This window comes from Halichoerus grypus, chromosome 14 (assembly GCF_964656455.1).
Source record: "Halichoerus grypus chromosome 14, mHalGry1.hap1.1, whole genome shotgun sequence".
Classification (NCBI taxonomy): Eukaryota; Metazoa; Chordata; class Mammalia; order Carnivora; family Phocidae; genus Halichoerus; species Halichoerus grypus.
The window spans coordinates 63,503,328-63,525,223 of NC_135725.1; the positions used below are offsets into that span (position 1 = coordinate 63,503,328).

The 21,896-nt window shown below is 37.4% G+C and overlaps 1 protein-coding gene across 1 annotated transcript in view; it reads right to left on the bottom strand.

Annotated features, from left to right (window-relative positions):
* Positions 1 to 21,896, bottom strand: part of ERP44 (endoplasmic reticulum protein 44) — a 92,069-nt gene that overhangs the window by 16,433 nt on the left and 53,740 nt on the right. Inside the window, exons 5-10 of the mRNA XM_036074136.2 lie at positions 13,506 to 13,690; positions 12,125 to 12,240; positions 9,366 to 9,423; positions 7,697 to 7,813; positions 3,096 to 3,207; positions 2,013 to 2,154 (exon numbers count right to left, since the gene is read on the bottom strand). Of these exons, the coding sequence (XP_035930029.1) occupies positions 2,013 to 2,154; positions 3,096 to 3,207; positions 7,697 to 7,813; positions 9,366 to 9,423; positions 12,125 to 12,240; positions 13,506 to 13,690 (730 nt within the window). The remainder of the gene's footprint in view (positions 1 to 2,012; positions 2,155 to 3,095; positions 3,208 to 7,696; positions 7,814 to 9,365; positions 9,424 to 12,124; positions 12,241 to 13,505; positions 13,691 to 21,896) is intronic.

A 21,896-nucleotide genomic window follows, 5' to 3' on the forward strand; every position in this document is an offset into this window, starting at 1 on the left:
AGGACCCACCTTAGACATCCACATCTCCAGAGCCTGGATCAGGTACCTTCCTGTTGAGCTCTGCCAGAGCCCTTCTCACATCGTAAAACACAACTGCCTGTTACCCTACTTGTCTCCTTTCTCTACTTGGTTGTGAGTTCGTTGAGGGCAAGGACCCAGTCTTAGTAAACTTTAAATCACTGGTTTATATGACTTGGTTTATATTATATAGTGACTGTCATACAGAAGACCTGATCTCACTGATATGTGGAATTTAAGAAACAAAACAGAGGATCCTAGGGGAAGGGAGGGAAAAATAAAACAAGATGAAATCAGACAGGGAGACAAACCGTAAGAGACTTAATCATAGGAAACAAACTGAGGGTTGCTGGAGGGGAGAGGGATGAGGGGATGGAGTCACTGGGTGATGGGCATTAAGGAGGGCACATGATGTAATAAGCACTGGGTGTTATATACAACTGATGAATCACTGACCTCTACCTCTGAAACTAATAATATGCTATACATTAATTAATTGAATTTAAATTAAAAAAATAATTTAAAAAATTCACCAACTGACAAGAAATGTGGTATAGCTATATAATAAAGTATTATTTGGTAATAAAAAGGAATGAAGTGCCAATATTTGCTAAAATATTGATGAACTTTGAAAAAGTTATGCTAAGTTAAAGAAGTCAGACACAAAGGATCACAAATTGTATGATTCCACTTATATGAAATATCCATTATAGACAAATCCACAGAAACAGAAAATGGGTTAGTGGTTGCCGTGAGCAGAGGGGAGGTGGAATGGGATGTGACTGCTTAATGGGTATGGGATTTCTGTTTAAGATGATGAAAAAGTTCTGGAATTAGTACTAGTGATGGTTGTATAACACTGTGAACATAATTAATACCACCAAATTTTATTCTTTAAAATGGTTAAAATGGTAAATTTTATGTTTTATGTATTTTACAATAAGAATTTACAAAAGACCTGCATAAATATTTAATGAGCTAACAGGCTAAATGGTATTCTTTTGAGTGTAGGTAAAGTAGAAAGAACAAATACTTGTTAGTACTTTATGGTTCATAACACAACTGTCATCTCTCATTAATTTTCATAACAATCCCATCAGATAAATTGTACCACCAACCATATTTTAAGTGTAAAGAAACAAGAACAGAGAAGTTAAGTGACTTGCCCAAGGCAGAACTCAAATGTAGGCCTGCTATGCAGTAAGACTGAGAATCTTCTATCAAACAACTACATCTCTATAATAAAATACTGAGTAGTGAGTGAGGTAATTCATTCTGCAATTAGGATTTCAAATCATCCTCTAACTGTGCAATTTAATCTGTAGACATAAAACAGGGTACTTAAATAAATTTAAAAGAAGTCTAATTTGAATTAATACCTGTTGCTTAAAATTTTCATACATGAAGAAACATCTCCAATTTTTACCACTGCATTTAACATCTTGGAAAGCTGATAAAAATCTACTATCTGTTGTAGAGACACGGGTTACATATTTATTAATAGTATAAAGAGCTAAGAATGGATAATTGAGAATGGACTCAGAAAGCTTACCTGTTCTTGGAAAGGTTCATAGCTCTATACCCTCAGAAACGCCTAGCCGTAGCCATATTCTGGGTCCTAAATACCACAGTGAGCAGCAGTACTACCAATTACCTTTAACCTGACCTGGGACTATAATCTGCTTTCCTTGACATGCTGACAAACACCAAACTCAATTCAGAACTAATTTCTGGAAGGGCAAAATTTTCTTTCAGAGATTAATTCCCAAGTATTAGGATCACCTAATGCTGGCATTTCTATAAGAATATACCATAATTCTCACAATTACACCACACTCTAGAGTGAAAAATAAAATCTTATCCATCCAAATAACAAAGTATTACTGGTTCAACATACGATTATTTAAAATATTCAAACAATGGTTTTAAGTTCATTTTTCAGACACATATCAGTAATTTAAGAAGAAGAAGAAGAAGAAAAAAAGAATACTTACAATACATCCCTGAAGTCTCCAAACACATACATGTGCCTAAAGCTGTCAATAGCTATGACAGGGCAATCTGCTGGAGTTTTCTGTATGTGCAGAAGAGGATGTCTAAATTTGTCACAGTCAGCATGTAAGAAGTTTATTGTACCTTTACAGGAAATAGAATTTGGAGAGGTAGATTAGAATTTTCTTGGCTGTAGTCTCATAAGATTGTAAGTTCACGAAAAGTGACATAAATTAATGAATTTCAATAATCAACATGCGTTAGAATAATATAGATCACAAAAACTACAACCTAAATATTACAACATTTAAAAGAGGTTGAATTTTAGTGCTTAGGGCAGAGTATAATTTCCTGAGAAATTATATGAACTCAAACTGAATTCAGATGCTCTGGTGATTTTTTTTTATTTTCCTTAAATGGGCAGTTACCTATCCAGGTCTCGGTTGTGAGCAAGTTCATGAAACTGACAGATGAGCTTTTCTCAAGGAGGATGCCCTTCCAGTCCCTACTGGTTGACATTTAATATAATTCAACCCCAAAACACTTAGTACATGACTAATAAGAGCATGGCTCTATACAATGCCCTCACTTTATTTGTTTGACTTTCTTCTCTCACTACAGAAGAAAAGTGGGTGAAAACTCAAACTCCTTTCTGATGGTTTGGAGAGCTTCACAGAGAACTACTCAACTTTCTTTTATTTAGAAATAAATGTTAGTCTGTGTAAGTTCTCTCGGTGATCTCTCTGGGACTATCCATTAGAAAGGGACCAGACAAGTATCAAGGTGCTGGAAGAAAGTACCTAAAACTAACGTTGTTGTCCACCCATGACCCCACTTTTCATGCTATCTGATTTTAGGGAGCTAAACAGTCATGTGTTTCTCTGTTTTTTTTTTTAAAAGCCACTACTTCATAATATCTCTACTAATGCTTCCCACCCCCATGTTGACATGTAAATTCAGGGGTTGAGTAGAGTTAACATTACTTATTAAATTTTTAACCCAAATATGTTTACATTGATATGAATGTAATGGGGGGAGCAGAGGGACAGAAGAAAGGCTGAAAATAAACACCTTAATCTGTCTACCTTTTTCACTTATTAATTGTCGGGCTACTTCATTCTGGAATATTTCTAAACTTTCCGTATCTTCTTTCATGTGGAAGAGTATGAGAAAAGGCAGTCCTTCTTCTGTCAATTCCTGTATACAGAAGTATTCAATAAGAATTATCAGGCCTTGCCATTGTTCTAGGTAGGAACAACTTGAACCCAACTCATGTAACATGCATAACAGTTGCAACATGCCAGGGGAAAAAAGGTCCAGTGGTGTAAACAAACATTAGCCTCAACGGCAGAAGGAACCCATGCCCTCTCCCTCAAGTGCCCAGGCACTCAGAGGACCCACGTGTCCTGTTCCACTGCTGGGACTGATCTGCCTTAAAATAACTACTGCGCTGATCTATCAGCTCCTTTTAGATGAAACCATGACGTTTAAAAAATGAGTTGACTAAAGGAGGAACTATGTTGGTTCTTTATCAAAATGTTGTTGATTTTAGGGTAGGGTAAACATGATGAGTATTTTCAGTCTTCACAAATAACACTGAAAAACTGAGTGAGTGTACCAGCAACAAATAAATCTAACTGACTGGGAAACATGTTTTTTCTAAAGTTTATTGCAAAAACCCTTCCACTTACATGAGAACTACCCAAAACTAAAAAGTGGTTGGTACAGACCAAAACACAAAAACCCCACAAGACAGCCAGTCTTTAACCAATACACAATGTATCCGCCATTATTAACAAGTACCTGCCACTACGTACGTGTATATGTCTGTACAAGGTACAGACACAAAAGCACCTCAAAAATTACTGAATGCCCTAAAAACTTGTATTATTGTTATTGGGGAATAATCAAGAGAAATGTGACGAGTAGACAGCAGATTTTCATCATTTCTTCTCTCTGACAAATGCTAACTTCTGACTCATAAGAAAAAGCCCAGAAAGGGCTTCATAATAAAATTATTATAATAAAATTATTTCCATCAACAATCCTCTTGCGTGTCTCTCTGTCATTTAGGAATTGCAGCAGCAGAAAACACAAACATCCTTTATGCTAAAAAAACTGAAACTGGAACCTCTCTTCTAGGACATGAGCTTGCTTATGGTTTCCGTCTCAGTGCTAAAGCCCGTTATGCTCATATACGGAACAAATTATTAAGCTTCTTGTCACGTTTACCTTTTTCGATTGAGATATAATTCACAAACCATAAAATTCATCATTTTATTTTATTTTTTTTAAAAGATTTTATTTATTTATTTGTCAGAGAGGGAGAGAGATAGGGAGAGAGAGAGCACAAGCAGAGGGAGTGGCAGGCAGAGGGAGAGGGAGAAGCAGACTCCCCACTGAGCAAGGAGCCTGATGCGGGGCTTGATCCCAAGACCCTGGGATCATGACCTGAGCCGAAGGCAGATGCTTAACCGACTGAGCCACCCAGGCGTCCCAAAATTCATCACTTGAAAGTGTACAATGTGGTGGGTTTTATTATATTCACAAGGTTTTCAAACATCGACACTACCCAATTCCAGAATGTCTGCATCACTCCAAGAAGAAAACCCACACTCACTTGTGAGCAGTTGCTCTCCGTCTCTCTTCCCCCACGGCCCTGGCACCACACTGATCTTTCAGCAAGCTGACTTAGAATTTCTTCCTCCTCATTTTTTATCTCTTCAGCTCACATTTTTTTTCTTTCCCCAACACATTCATTGCTTCTACTCCCACGGTTCTGTCTTTGGACTCCTCTGCTCTAGCCCGGCAACTTCAACTATTCCAATAATCTCCATCATCACTAACTGGTTCCTTCTCTATCTCCAAGCCCAGTTCCAGTGCACAATCCAAGTCTGGATTCCCAGCTTCCTGTTCGATATCTCCATTTCAAAGTCCAACCAGTGCCTTCAACACTCAGTAATGCACAGGCCCCTCCTCTTATTTCCCTATTTCCATGAGTACTTCTACTTCTTTTCTGCCCTTTTGTTACAGGACCCAAATGCCTCTTCTAGAAAGTCATCCCTGATTCCTACCCCATTTCTGCCAAAGGTAGAAAAGAAGTCTCTCCTCTGAATTCCCAGAACATTTTCATAGTGCCCCTCATGTGGCATGGGGTATGTCTTTAATGTTACATTATCTGTATGCAAACTACTGGACTGAAAACCTCTTAAAAACAGAATTTCACTTTACTTCTCTTTTGCTCACAGATTACTACACACAATAATGTCTAGTCAACCTATGACTGAATAAATGAAGACAGATGTTGCTGAATAAATACTAATTGGGAAATAAGATTCAGCAGTCACCTTCTAGAAAATTTAAGAGCTAGGGGCGCCTGGGTGGCTCAGTCGGTTAGGTGTCTGCCTTCGGCTCGGGTCATGATCCCGGGGTCCTGGGATCGAGCCCCACATTGGGCTCCCTGCTCAGCAGGAAGCCTGCTTCTCCCTCTCCCACTCCTCCTGCTTGTGTTCCTTCTCTGTCAAATAAATAAATAAAATCTTGAAAAAAAAAAAAAAAAATTTAAGAGCTAGAAGGTTAAAAGTAAAAACAAATATAACATATTGCTTTATTAAACTAAGCAAAAGTATGGATGCACTAACAACTATTAGGAGAGAACAGATGAGTAGTTTGAATACATCCATGTCAATTAGTTTGCTATATCAATTTACATACATTAACACAATAGCTGGTAGTTTATGCTGCCTGGGCTTCCATGTTTACCTGTGCCCACACCAACATACTCTTTATGAAATAGGTATTAAAAGATAACCCTCAGGGGAGGGTTATCCAGACAACCAACTTTAGAGGTTAATAAACCTTTCCTCAAAGTTTAAATGATTTGGGGTAGTGGGTTACAACATGTAATAAAAATCTAAAGAATTTTAAATGTGAAACTACTATGGGGGTGGCCAGAGGAACCCCTATTTATTTTTTAAGATTTTCCAGGTCTATACATTTTGACTCTGTTTTAGAAACTATTCCTGTAAGAACTGCCAAAGTAAAAAACAGTATGGATGTTCTTTAAAAAATTAAAAATAGAATCACCATATGATCTAGTAATTCCACTACTGGGTATTTACCCAAAGAAAACAAAAACACTAATTTGAAAAGACATATGCACCCCTATGTTTACTGCAGTATTACTTAAAACAGCCAAACTATGGCAGCACCCCAAGTGTCCATCCATAGGTAAATGGATAAAAAAGAGGTGGCATGCATATATATATATATATATATATATATATATATATATATATATAAGGTAGTATATATACATATATACGTACACACAATGGAATATTGCTCCGCCATAAAAAGAATGACATCTTGCCATTTGGAACAACATGGATGGATCTAGAGGGTTTAAGGCTAAGTGAAATCAGTCCAAGAAAGACAAATACTATATGATTTCACTCATGTGTGGAATTTAAGAAACAAAACAAATGAGCAAAGGGAAAAAAGAGAGAGAGGGAGTGACAAATCAAGAAACAAACTCTTAAGTATAGAGAACACACTGATGGTTAGCAGAAGGAAGGGGGTGGGGGATGGGTGAAATAGGTGATGGGGATTAAGGAGGGCACTTGTGGTGAATGATGTATGGAATTATTGAATCACTATATTGTACACCTGAAACTAATATAACACTATGTTAATTATACCATAATTTAAAAAAATCAGTTAATTAAAAAATAAAAGAATGTGCATTTTGAAAAAAAAAAAAAAAAGGAACAACTACCAAAGCAGGTGAATAATTGTGACAAGTTACTATATCTTTCTAAGCCTCTGAGGACTAAATAAGCTAATGCAATAAACACATGTATTCGGCTAAACATACCCAAAGCCTAGCGAACTGAGAAAAGTAGCAGGGATGTTCACTCAACAAACTAGGAAGAGCGCAAGCAAGCAAGCTTTACTGGAACATCCCCACTCAAGTCTAGGTGTTGTAAGAGGCTGCTTCTGGGCCACAGCTGCAGAGCCTAAAATATTTACCACCTGACCCTTTACAGAACTGCCAACTCCTCACTAGGTGGTGGTTATATGGGTATGTGATAATTTGAACTACATATGTAAAATCTGAACTACACACAATTCTTTCATGTGTAATGCACAGCTCTCTTATGTACCTCACAGACATAGCCCTTTGTACTTGTTCCTTCAAATTTTTTAAAAATGACTTTTGTGTTTGTTTTCATGGGAGCTGTAAGAGTTTGGATGGACTTTATTTCAGGATCACTGAGGTCAGATATAACATCTGATAACTGCTTTCATTATTACGATGAAATAACAAAATTTCATTCTTTCAGGATAGACAGGAATCAGAAAAACCTTTTTATGGCAAAAGATTATTCACTGTATATAATTAATTGTAACTAAAATCTGCACAGCACTGCTTCTCTAGGGCAGAATCACCTGAGAGGCACGGTCCAACTCATTTTCAAGGCTACTGCTGGAAATGCAACAGAGAGGGGTTCTTGGATAGCAAAAGCTAAGAATCAGTGGCCTCTATTACAGAAATGGCTATAACATAGTTCTGTTCACTGTATGACTGTCACAACTGGTAAATGTGTAGTAAAATAGTAAGATGGCTGGAGGAAGCTTGCTCTTTCAGAAATCCTTAAAGATAACACACATCAGAAAGTCATACCTCTCCATTTTCAAATGTTATTTCTCGAACAAGAGGAACGCATTTATCTTGAATCCAATTATAAGTCCCATCGAAATTTGTCATAGATCCCAAGTATACCATATCTGGAGCAGAATGCTGTTACAAAAGCAGAGAAAAAAAATTAAACAAATCTAACCTGTGCTAGCAAAAACGCATTCTCAAAGCCATCTATGAGCCCAGAAAATCTACAGGGTATACAAAAAACAAAGAAAAAAAATCCCCCCAAAACAAAAACCACCGAACTTCCGAGAAAGAGAGCTGTAAAATTCTGTATTTATCAGAGACCTAATTATCCAACCCGTGATGTCTAAGCCTTCTGCTTTTCCTCAGATCTGAGTCAATTAATTGTTTATCAGTATCTTCACCAATGGCAGGCACTGTGAAAAAGAATTATCTGAATTAATTAATTTAACTATCCCTTAGAGTTGAAAATGTTAGAAGAAAATTTGGAAACTTCTAGGGAAAGGGCCTTGAAAAATATAAGAAACTATATAAATGTAAGGCATTGTTATCTCTAATATTACTTACCTACAGTATCTCTTTTCACAATTCACCCAAAATCAGTATTTATGAAGTGCTTAAAATGACAACAAAAATAATAGCTATCATTAACTGAGTAAACTTACTGTGTCCAAGCACTGTTTGGTGTAAGCACTTTATATGTGTTCACTCACTGAATCCCTGAAACATCCCCATAAGGCAAGGACTCCTATAATCACAGCTATTTTTATTAATGAACAAACTGAAGGACAGAGAAGCTAAGAGACTTTCCAGGAGTTACACACCTAGGAAGGTGGCAGATTTGACACGAAAATGGAGTCTCATTCCAGAGCCCATGGACTTAACAACCAACTGTACTGGATTCTGATAATCTAGAGACAGTCACTCTATGTAACCTACTATTGATGAAATGCACTTGCAGAAAATACAGGCAAATACCTATCTGAATTCTGAATAGGAAATGAGCTTTCTAAGCAAAAAGTTCATTCATAGGACTACATAAAAACCAAAAACTTTAGTATATGAAGACACTGCAAACAGCATTAAAATGAAAACTATGAATCGAAAAAATATCAACAGTTTCCCATTCGTGTGTGTGTGAAAAACTGCAATGACAGACCAGCAGGTCAATGCGATGACAAACACCAGGATTTTCGCCTCTCGACTGTGGCTACCATCAGCTGGGCCTAAGCAGCTACTTCTAAGTTTAGATACACTTAACTGCTTAGCCAAGGGTCAAAAGCAACCTAGTTGCTCCCTGTTGTCTGGCAAGTATCAGGTTAATTTAAACCCCAGAGGACTTGGGAGCTTGGCTGGTCTGATGCAGGTGGAAGTGATGATCACAGACCACAGAAGCATTTTTTGGAATTTGGGTGTCATAATGAATGCAAAACAGAGAGATGAATAAGGCCTGGGGATCAGGAGATCTCTAGTCCCAGCTCGGCCACTAAATCCCTATGTGACTTTAGGCCTATGTGTCCCATCTTTACTTTGAAAGGTTTGAATTAGTACCAGAAGATGCCTTAAGGTTCCTTTCTGTACTAAAATTCGATGATTCTGTGAATTAACAAGTATAAAACTACAGATTATCCTATACATGTATTTAAATTATATTTAAAATTATACACACTAAGAAATAGCGACTTACCCCTGGTGGTTTGTAGATTATGTTGTCTCCACTGTATCTTTCTGGTTTTGAAACAGCTCTAATAGGAAGAGAGAAGTAGTAATAATACGTTTTAAGAATAACAGCAGTGATATACTTGAATGAAACAGAATTGGCTGGTTGTTTTGCAATGTATGTATTATAATGACTTGAAATATATACCTGTGCATCATCTTTCCTACTCATAAGACTATGTAATACTAACAAAAAGCATGTATTTAAATAAAAGGAAAACTTTAATATGAGGCAGACTTTTTCAAAGGAAAAGTTTAGTTAGCTGTTTTGGGGACTCAATATTTTATAAGTTTGGATTGGCAGTTGTAGCACCAAAAGCTTTTTTTGACACCAGACTGTTTCCAGTAACTGGGGATCAAGGTCACTGATGTGGTCACACAGATCAATCACAAAAACAAATTATTTGCTTCTAAGTCAAACTCAATCAGAATTCTCTACTTATTTATTTTATTTTTTAAAAGATTTTATTTGACAGAAAGAGCAAGAGAGCACAAGCAGGGGGAACAGCAGAGGGAGAGGGAGAAGCAGGCTCCCCGCCGAGCAGGGAGCCCGATATGGGGCTCGATCCCAGGACCCTGGGATCATGACCTGAGCCAAAGGCAGACACTTAACGACTGAGCCACCCAGGTGCCCCTACTTTTTACTTTTTAAAACCAAAACTTGTATAAAAAAAAAAAAAAAAAAAAAGTAGATGAACTGAAATAATCTCCATCATTAGAATATAATTCCACAATAAGCAATTTTTTTGTTTTATCTGTTCACCATTGTTTCCTATGCCCCAGTACAGTATCCAGCACATAATAGGTGTCCGATAAATGTTTGGTGAGTGAACTCTACAACAAATTCTAAGTCAAATAGGTAACTTTTTTTCTTTCTAAATTATATTTGAGTGACTTGAACACTGATTTCTCTCCAGTTTATGACTAGAGCAGTAAAGGAGGGAGGTGCAAGGGATGTTAACCAAGACTGATGCCAATGGAACGAAAAGGAAGAACATGCTCCATCCATCCATTCATCCATCCATTCGTTCGTTTGTTCACTAACTACTCACTAGGTGCTTCCTTCGTACCAGGTATGGTCTCGGCACTGGGTACACAGCAGTGAACAAAACTAACAGCGCCTGTGTTCTCACGAAGCTTACATTTTGGTGGAAAGAGACAAGCAAATGGATATATTTATTTTGGGTGATCAAACACCAATAAAAAAGGTGCTCTGAAGAAAACTAAGTGGTGAAAGAATGACCAAGTTGGATGAGGGCAGTGTTATTTTATATAAAGCTATCAGGAAAGCTCTTCCTGAGGAGACGAGCTCTAGGAGAAGCACCTCAGACACCGAGCACAGTAAGGGCAAGGGCCCCGCTGCAGAAGTGCCGCCGTGTCTGAGGAAGCAAGCAAGTGGCCCGTGCGGCCGGAGAGCAGCCCTGCACAAAGCATGGGGGTGGGGCAGGGAGAAGTTCTTCTGTTATTTACTCCTACACTGAGCTCCCAGTATCACTGACAGCATTCACAATAAAACACATACAAAATTTACAGAAGTATTACAACAAGGACAAAGGTCACAAAATGGAAAGGACAGACTGTGCCAGAAACCTGGACTCTACTCAAGATAGGCACCAAAATGGAGTCTAACAGTTATGGGCCAAAGCAAAGAGAGAAATCATACTGCATAAAGTCGAAGGATGATGGCGATAACCCCCAGTGAAAAGAAAGGGAAAGAACTATAGAATGATTCCATTTTGCGAGAGAAAGAAAAAAACAGGAGAGAAAGTCAGAGAAGTCAGAAAAATAAGGAGCAAGCCAGGGGTATTCAAGGCAGCCTACGTGTAGACACAGCAGATAAAGGCTAGGGCAGTTGATTGTCCCAGCCTTCTGAGAAACTGAAGAGGATTAAAGACTGAAAAAAGGCCACTGGACTTGGCAATTAAGAAGCGTTTCGTGACTGTGCAGAGAGAAGTCTCACGAGAGTAATGAAGGCAAAAGTCGGCTTCCACTAGGGTAAGGATTTTTCACTGGCTGGCGTTTAAGAAATTCAAGGTGGCCAGGCATAAACTAATCTTGGGGAAAAATTAGAAAAGAAAAGAAAGAGATGAGATTATAGCTCAAGAGATAGAACAGAAAGGTCAGGAAAGAGAGAATCATGTTTTTGGCAAAAGAAATTAGGTCATGAAAAGGGTCAGGGTGAAAACACGGGAAAGTGAGGACAACTGCTGGATGAATGCCAAAGAGGATCCTCGAGGGATGGTTACAAAGATGGTTACAAAGACACGAGGAAAGAGGTGAACCTTGGGAAGGAGTACTGTTCCTCTGGGACAGGGAAGACAGAAGAAAAGGTGGTGGAGAGCTGGAGATTAATCAAGACAACGAAGCCCATGCTTCTTCATGAGAAAGCCTAGGAGTTGTTTCAGTTTGGAAACCCCACACGTTAGAACTATGTGGGAACACAGAATAGTGTTAGTAAATGAGCTGGATAAAAACATGAGAGGTAATTGTTAACTTGTCCATTCTTTTCCACTCACCCATATTCTGAAATAGAATATAGTATAGAAAGAAGAATAAACAAACTTTTAAAAAGAGGTCAGAGATAGGTGTAAGGAAGACTGGCTGGTGACTTTAAAGGAACTGAGATCATGTCTGGAGAGGTCATCTTCAGAAAATAACCACACACAACAAGAATGTCACATGGCAGCCAAGTCGACCCACTAACACACTCTCAATTAAGGTACTTACCCAAATGCAGAAAGGAAGGCACAATCATCGTGCAAAATATTTGCTACTCTTTCAAAAACTCTATAGTTTTCTGAATCCTTTTGCTCAAAATATCCAATGATATTTCTTTTGCTGCGCTGTAAAATAAAGTATGTAATTATTTTACAAACATATATAGATATGCTATAAATGTGTCATTTCATCCACCCAGCTGTTGTTCAATTATCTACAAATGTAGCACTAGAAATGCATATTTGGATTTTAACACCTAGTCCAAAACTATTAAAGATTATATTAGGTTGAAAACAATCTTACCTCCCATCTAATGTAATCATAAACATTTCCTTCTAGCATTTTATTTTAACTGATCAGTGATAATCTAAATCTAAATAAGGTGAGGAATTCCTAAATAAGGTAACTATCCTTAAAATAATACATCGATTCATAACGTATGACTATGGGTAGAGACTCCTTCATGGGTTTCTCACACTCCTACACAGTTAGGTGCAGCCAAATGCAAGACCCTGAGCATTCTTTACCCAGGCCGTTCCTGAGGGTTGTGCTTACAGCAAGCAATCCTGAAGTGTGAGGTAATCTCCCTCCGGGACAGAGAGCAGGATTACTGCCGGCTCTGAAACCGGAGTTCTCCGAGGCCACAGTTCTCCCACCACAGAACCCACGGCGTGTGCAGGCATCCATCTGGAACCTCCATGTCACCTCCACAGGACTTGGGGTCGGGGGTGGGGGGAGGTTGAAGAAACAAAGGCAAACATGCTCCCGTTGTTTGCTGGGATGTGAGCAATAAAGTCCTTTATCTCTGACCCGGGAGCCTTGTGTCTTCTGATAGCATCCATGAAAGGCTAACTAACTTCTTAGCGTGGAAGCAGGGTAAAAGTCAAATCTCAAACCTGACAATGACAACCTAAAGCCCCAACTCGATAGCTTTTTCTTTTTTTTTTTAACTACTAAGCATACAGTGGGAAGGGTTTTATTAACGGAGGACTGTTTTAGAGGACACTGGAAGTTATACAAAGAGCTGACACAGGACTCATTAAAGCAGAGAGCCTGAGGGTCTCCACTAAGGAAAATATGGAAACTCTCTGGTTGTGTACGCCTGACATTAACTTCTACGGCTTCACAACTCAGGCTATTCTTTGCCCTCGATTGATTTAAATTAGTGCAGCTCTACTGTATGCTACAGATTTTATCCAAAGACTCAGTAAAACGTGAGCATTTCCCTTGAGAATTAATTCAAGAAAAATTCAACTCGCTAAGTCTGTAGATGTCAGATCCACTGCAATGAATTGTAAGAAACTGTCCAGATTCTTTGATTGCATAAGACTTTGTTTACATTAATTAAACAGGCAATGTTCATTTGATCCAGTAAAAGTTAACAACTTACATCAAGAGTGGTGATTTCTGCTAAGTCATGAAGTTCTTGAACGGGGTCGCTTTTTTGTTGCCTGATGTAATCTGCAAGAGCTTTCACTGAGCGCTGGCCCCTGTATTCTCTCTTCATCATCATCCCATTACGAAATAATTTGAGGGTTGGGTATTTGCTTATCCTATATCTCTGGGCTATATCAGCTAAAAGAACGAAAAACAAAATTAACTTCACCCTCGTACTTGGGTCTGGGTGAGCCCATTAGGCCAACAGTCAAAAATCTTACAATTATTTAGTGAGGATATTTTGGTTCATATAATTCTTTTTCAATGTTAGAGAAAAAAATTAATCGTGACAAGTTTATACTGATTAAAAGGTCAGGATCTGGACATATATTGCCTGGTTTAAATCCCAAATCTGCTATTTACTGGCTTTTTGAACTTGTAAGTTATATCAACTCTCTCTGCCTTAGTTTCTCATGTTACGTAAGGATAATAATTTCTACCACACAGGTTTGTTTTAAGGACTAAATGAGATTACACAAATGCATGACCCAGTAAGTTTAGTGTTAGTAATTATTATTATAGATAGCCAGAAAATAATTAGAATGTGCAAAATTCCCATTTTGAAAAGTTATTCAACTCACTTTATACTTGCGAGAATCTCTTACAGCATTTAATAAAAGAAAATTAAATTTAAATTAAAACTATACTCAAAGGCTAAAAATATTAGATTCTTCGGCTAGTAGAGGAATAATTCATAATCCCAAATACACAAATTTTGTGTAAGCTAACAGAATAAAACCCAAAAGTCAGCAGTATATACTAAAAAAAAAAAAAAAAAAAATTTCCCTTATTATGACCTATGGTATATTCTCAGGCAGCGGAGATTTTAAAAAGAACACACACACACACGCAAATCCTCGAAATTAGCGTGTATAGTCTCAAAAAATCAAAATGTATGCTGATCTCATTTGTAGAAATCACAGTTACTAAGATATAGACTCAATTAGAATGGAAAAGCCTTTAAATATTTCTGCTGTTATTTCCAAGAGGTGGCAAATACAAGAAATCAGTATCTTCTAGGCACTGGAAAAGCTCCAATGCCATACTACTCACATGGATGAAAAGGATAAAAGATACACTGAATTTTTTAAATGAAGGGGACCAGAGAGGGGACTGAAGTGACCTAAAACAGGTGACATTTTTGTTTTAACTGAGTTGTAAAATGAGGGCAGAATTCTAAAATGGTGGCACAAGAAGCCATGAAAATTCTCTTACCCTGCCTCCCATTTCTAGTAGCTACAAAACAAAACAAAACCAACATAACAGCAATAAGGCTCTGCTGACCACCTTAATTTCTTTTTTTCCCACCTTAATTTTCTAAGAGATTCTATGGTACAAACAAGTATACTAGTGAATATACATATATGTGTGCTGACACATGGGTGTATACATAGGTCAAAATTATCAATTTGTACACTTTAAATACATAGTTTATTGTATGTCAATTATACCTCAATAAAGCGGTTTTAAAAATCTAAGTGAATATTGACTATACAAAACAAGGACAGTTAGACCTTGTGGGATTTGACACAAACTAAAATACATGATGACACCAAGAGCATCTAAGCTGGGGAGGAGAGGTGACAAGGAGGATAATGATTCTAAGTATTTTAAGGTCTTCGCACTGCTCAGGAGGAGGGAAAAGTACTTACAATAATATTTGGTAAGTCAAGGTGTATTCGTGTTTTCTCTAGGATAAACAATGAGAGAGAGCTAAACTGATGTATGAATATGGGTTCTCAGAAGGAGGTTTAGAGAAAAGGCTATGTAACTAAGAGCATGTAACACTTTGGTAAACTCCATGGAAAATCTAAAAAGGAGGAAATAGTGCTTAACTACTGAAATCCTTTGAACAGAAGACAAATCGAAGCAAAAGAAGGGACCCACTGGTTATATATGAGGCCAAGGAGAGTACTTTATTCACCAAATCACAGAAATCTGAAATAATTTTAAGGTATCTCAATATACACATATTTAATATAGACACTAATCTATTTAGGAGCTGGTACTTGTTGAAGCAGAAGACTAGTGGATATATCACTACATGCCCTTTTTCAGCCTGATAGCCTATGAGAAAACCCATCTCTGAGGTGTTGTAGGAATCGCAGGGGTTCTATCACCTGAGCAAGGAATTAATGAGATTACATTGGTGCTACAAACCGAGGGCTGGGAGTGCTTCCGTCAGCAAGCAGAAGTCTTTTAAGATAAACAGAAGCACTTGCTGTAAGGCAAAGGCCACGAAGGCTTAGGCTTACCCTGCGTCTAAGAAAACCAGCCCAGAAAAACAATAAAAAGTAAGGAACTTTAACTTCCTAATGAAAAGCCCCTTCAGTCCCCAGCACACTACACCGTGAAACCTGGCATATTATAAAGTGAATGTTTGCAGTGACGTAGAAATGAAAACGATTTTAATAAAAATGCTGTTACAATAAGGTTAAGTAATTCTACTGGCCAGTGCCACAGTGCTGTGGTCTGGAATATGGAAAATGTCTTTTTAAAAGTGACTATTTCCCCCAAATACCATCAACAGAAGACTGCTTAACTACAGGACGGTACACCCATACAGTGAAGTACTAGGCTGTTACGTAAAGGGATGAAAAAGATCTCTTTATGCTGCTAAGGAGCCATGTCCAAGATACATTAAGTCAAAAAAGCCAGGTACAGAAAGATGTGTATAGGTATGTTGTTTTGCATAAGAAATACAGACAAGAAACATATAACGTGTGTGTGTGTGTGTGTGTGTGGCTATCAGCAAGTATATGTGTATATATGTACGTTTACATAATCTTTGTGCCTATCCCCCTCCTCCCTCCAAAAATACACCGCCAATGGGAGAAAAAGCAAGAAAAGGTCAGAGGTGGAATTTAGATTTCCCTGACCATACCTTGGTTTTATACTTTTAGCTCTGAAACTATGGAAAATTTTTTATTAGTAAAATACAATTAGTTTTAAGTGAATTTTAATACTGGCATTGTTATTTTGAAATAAACACACATATTACAGATAAAGCACATGAGTAATTATGCTAATGCCATTAAGAGTCAAGATTTTCAGCATAAGAGAAAAAAGGATACAAATAGAAAACTGAGAAAATTAAGTAAAAGCCCTGTAATGTTTAATCTGAATTGGATCTACCAGCAAAAACCCATGATGAGAACTGGCCAATCCTACCAAATATTTAAGGAAGAAATAACTCTGCACAAAGTTTTCCCGAAAATTGAAGAGAAGTGTTCACTTTCCAACTCATTCTATGAGGCCAGAATTACCCTGATTCCAAAACCAGACAAAGACGTTATAAGAAAATTACCAATATCCCTGATAAACAAAACGAGAGGGCTTAAGCCAGTGGACTTCAACACTTACTGTAAACCTACAGGACTCTAGACAGTGTGTTATTGGAATACAGACAGACAAACAGATCAATGGAATAGAGTCCAGAAATAGACCTACATATACATACAGAAGTGATCTTTGACAAAGAAGCAAAAGTAAACTCTTAACTACATATCCTTATAAAATACACATCTAAACATAAGGATACTCAAAGCTTGAAAGAAAAAGGCTGGGGAAAAACATACTGTGCAAAAACTAATCAAAAGAAATCTTGTACAGCTATATTAATAGTAAATAAGTATACATTAAGGCAAAAAGCACTGCTAGAGACCAAGAGGGACCCTTCATAATAAAAAGTTCCATTTTCCAGGCAGATACACCAATTCTGAATTTGTAGATGTCAAATAACAGTCTAGAAATAAAGTAAAAACTAGGAGTACTATAAAGACAAATCTATAATCATGGCGGGAAATTACGCACTTCTTTCAGTAACTGATATAACAATAATGTATTGATTATAATCAATAAAGTAAGGAGAATTTGAACAACATATCTAAGAAACGTGACTAAACTGACACATGCAGAACACAATACTCCAATGCTGCGGAACGCATGTTCTTGGCAGGTGTATACACCATATAAAAAACAAACACGAGGAGTCACAAAAGAAGTCTCAACAACTTTCAAATGATTCCACTCATAATGAGAATTAAAAACTATATAGACATGGATCAGAGAGGAAACCACAAAGAGAAACTGAAAAATAATGTGAACCTAATGATAATGAAAGTACCTATGAGAACTTGCAGCATGCAGCCAAAGTGATACGCAGAATGAATTTAGGACGTTAAAACAGATATGTCAGAGGGGAAAGGCTGAAAACCAAAGAGCCAAGCATTCATCTTAAAAAATTATAAAAAGAACAAATAAAAAACAAAGGATAAAGAAGTGAATGAGAAAGGTAAAAGCAAAAATTAATGAAGTGGAAAACAAATATACAATAGAGAAGATCAAAAAGCCAAAATCTGGTTCTTTGCAAAGACCAATAAAATTGATAAACCACTAGAAAGACTGATCAAGGGAAAAATGAGAGAGAAAACAATTTAAGGAATGTAGCAGGAATATTTAACCTGGATAATAAGAGAACATTATCAATAGCATAATGACAGTAAGTTTGGAGATTTAGATAAACTATTTTTTAAGATTTATTTGAGAGAGAAGTGAAAGAGAGAATGAGAGAGGGGAGGGGTAGAGGGAGAGGAAGAGAGAATCTCAAGCAGACTCCCCGCTGAATGCAGAGCCCAACGTGGGGCTCCATGTCACAACCCTGAGATCACCACCTGAGCCGAAACCAAGAGTCAGACACTTAACTGTGCCACCGAGGTGCCCACCCCTAGAAAATGTTTTTAAATCCCCGTTATTTCTTCAAAGAAGACATCCAGCTGGCCAACAGACACATGAAAAGATGCTCAACATCCCTCATCATCAGGGAAATGCAAATCAGTACCACTCACACCTGTCAGAATGGCTAAAATCAACAACACAAGAAACAAGTGTTGGCAAAGATTTGGAGAAAGGGGAGCCCTCTTGCACTGTTGGTGGGAATGCAAACTGGGCAGCCACCATGGAAGGCAATATGCAGGTGCCTCAAAATTTAAAAATAGAACCACTCTACAATCCCATAATCACACTACTGGGTTTATACCCAAAGAATACAAAAACACAAATTCAAAAGGATATATGCACCCCTATGTTTACTGCAGCATTATTTACAACAGCCAAATTATGGAAGCCAACCAAGTGTCCATCAGTAGATGAATGGATAGAGAAGTGGTGTATATATATATACAATGGAATATTACTCAGCCATTGAAAAAGAATGAAATCTTGCCATTTGCAACAACATGGATGGAGCTAGAGAGTATAATGCTAAGCAAAATAAGTCAGTCAGAGAAAGAAAATTCCATATGATCTCACCCATATGTGAAATATAAGAAACAAAATAAATAAGGGAAGGAAAAAAAGAGAGAGACAAACCAAGAAACAGACTCTTAACTATAGAGAATAAACTGATGGTTACCAGAGGGGAGGAGGATGGGGGAATGGGTGAAATAGGTGATGGGGATTTGGTGTACACTTATCATCATGGGCCCTGAGTAATGTAGAGAATTGTTGAATCACTATACTGTATGACTGAAATGAATATGACACTATATATTAACTATACTGGAATTAAAATTAAAAAATTAATTTAAAAAAATCCATTAAGGCAGAACCTATCAAACTGACACCAGAATAAATAGAAAATATAAACAGTGCTAAAATTATTAAGTAAATTGAATCTATAATCCATAGCTGTCCCACAAAGAAAACCCCATTTCTAGAAAGCTTCACCGTCAAGTTCTACCAAAAATTCCAGCAGCCAATAATGCTGTTTACACAAGCATTCCAGAGAATACAAAAGAGTGAACATTTCCCAACTAATTTTATGAGGTCAGCATAATCTTTCTGCCAAATCTGACATGGAAATGATGAGAAAAGAAAAGTATATGTTAGTCTTACTCAAGAACACAGATGCAAAACTTGAAAACATTAAACTAAATTTGGCACTGTGTACAAAGGATAATACATCACACAAGCTAGATTTAGTCTAGCACTTCAATGTTTGAAAATCAATTGATGTAATTCATGACCTTAACAGAATAAAAGAGAAAAATTCCACTACAGTAGCCCCCCCACTTATTCACAGAGGATATGTTCTAAGACCCCCAGTGGATGCCTGAAACAGTGAATAGTACTGAACCCTCTATATACTATGCTTTTTCCTTTACATACATATCTATGATAAAGTTTAAGAATTAGGCACAGTAAGAGATTAACAACAATAACTAATAATAAAATAGAACAATTATACTGTAATAAAAGTTCTGTGAACGTGGTCTCTCCCTCTCTCAAAATAACTTCTTGTGCTGCACTCACCCTTCTAGTGGTGATGTGAGATGCTAACATGCCTACGTGAAGAGATGACGTGAGGGGAATGACACAACGTGAGCCTACTACTGACCTTCTGACAATTCATCTGCTTGGGAACTGTAGTCGGCCGAGGGTAACTGACACCATGGAAAGCAGAACCGCAGATAAGGGGGACTGCCATACCGCTCAAAAGAAGCAGAAAAACATTTGATAAAATCAAAATCCATTCACACTTAAAATTTTTTGGCAAACCAGAAGTAGAAGGGAACCTCCTTAATCGGATAAAGGGTATCCAAATAAGCAAATACCAAACAACTTGATAGGGCAACACTGAAAGCTATCCTGCCGAGATCAGGAAAGAAACACTGCTATGAAAGAAACCTGCTATGGCTTGTGTATAACACTGGACCGGAGTTCCCAGTCAGTGGAATAAGAAAGAGTATATATACTGAAAAAGAAGCAAAAATGTTATTATTTGCTGGCGATCTTACTGGGTTCACAGAAAACCCAAAAGGGAATCTACTAAAGAATTTCCACTTCCAAGCAGGATGTAGTAGGTAGCAGAAATCTACTGGTTCTGCTGTGACAACTAGGAAAAAATAGATTTTTTAAAATCAAATTTTAAAAGATATCGGACACCATGAAAGCAATGAAGAATAAGTGAACTGAAATCTTAGAAAGGAACAGACCATTCCTAAGTGAGCAAAAATCACCCACTGGCTATTTTCTTTCCCATATGTTTCCTATGTAATTCCTCTTCGAAACTAAATCCGCAATTTGTGCAGATTTAGGGCTGAGGATCATGCCTGCATAGACAGAGAGAAAGAGAACTCAGTAAAGCTCTTCATAGTCACCTGGGCTGGGCTGGGGGATTGGAAGAACCCTGAGACACAGAGCAAGTTCTCCCCAGAGGACATTACTGAATGCGTGGGTGGCATAGGAAGCTGGAGGCTGGGCCAGAAAAACAGAGTAACATTCCTCACAGCCTTGTGGTGGGGCTTAGGAAACAATGTGTATTTGTGGGAAGGGCCTGCATCAGCACCAAAGACATAATCAAGATATTTGCCAGATTTTGAAGCTGCATAGGCAAGGAAGCACCTAGACGTTGAAGAACACCATGAGTTTTTAAGATAAACCGGAACAAAGATATCTGTGCCACATATTAGAGACAAATTAATAATATTCGGAATACATAAAAAACATTAACAAAGGACCGCCAGAAAGATAAATGGGCTAAAAGTGTCAACTGATTTATAAAAGAAACACAGATAGCCAAGTAAACATGTAAAAAACATGCTCATCTGTAATCAAGAAGTTACAAATTAAAACTACCAGATAACATTTTGTCCATCCGATTGGTAAAATAACAATTAAAAGTTTTTAAATTCAGTAATATCAAGCCCTACAAAGGGAAAATAGTCCTACCAAGTCCAATTCAGGTACACATTCAATGTTAATAAGGCTAAACTAGCCTAGCTGGTGCCTAATTTGCCAGCAGAAAGCCACGGAATTTTTCTAACCCCCAAAGGATTTGGCAGAAAGTTTATAATGCAGACCCATTAAGAAAGTAACTAGTCCTTCTACTTGTGGCCTAAGGATCAGTAGGAAAATGGACAATAAGAGACACTGCTGGAGTAATTAACTTTCTTAAATTAGCGGGCATAATGGGAAAATAGTGTGCTGATAGCAAACATGCATAAACCAGAAGTAAAAGAAATAAGGCTATAGGTGGACTCCAGAGAGTCTTAAATTTTAGGTTAATGGAGTTTGAATTTTACCTGATAAGTGATAAGCAGCCACTGAAGCAGTAGAACGGGGCTTTAAAAATATTCACCTGGCGGTAAATCAGGGAGAATCAGGGAGACTAGTAAGGAAGCTACTGCAACAGTCCTGGCAGAAATAACAAGAGTCTGTTTACAAACTTTAACATTACAACCTGTAGGTTGCCTTAAAATTCTAGTTACGGATAGAAACAGATTAAATAATACTTGAAGACTATTAGAGGAATAGATATTTGCCTACTTAATTCTCAAACAAC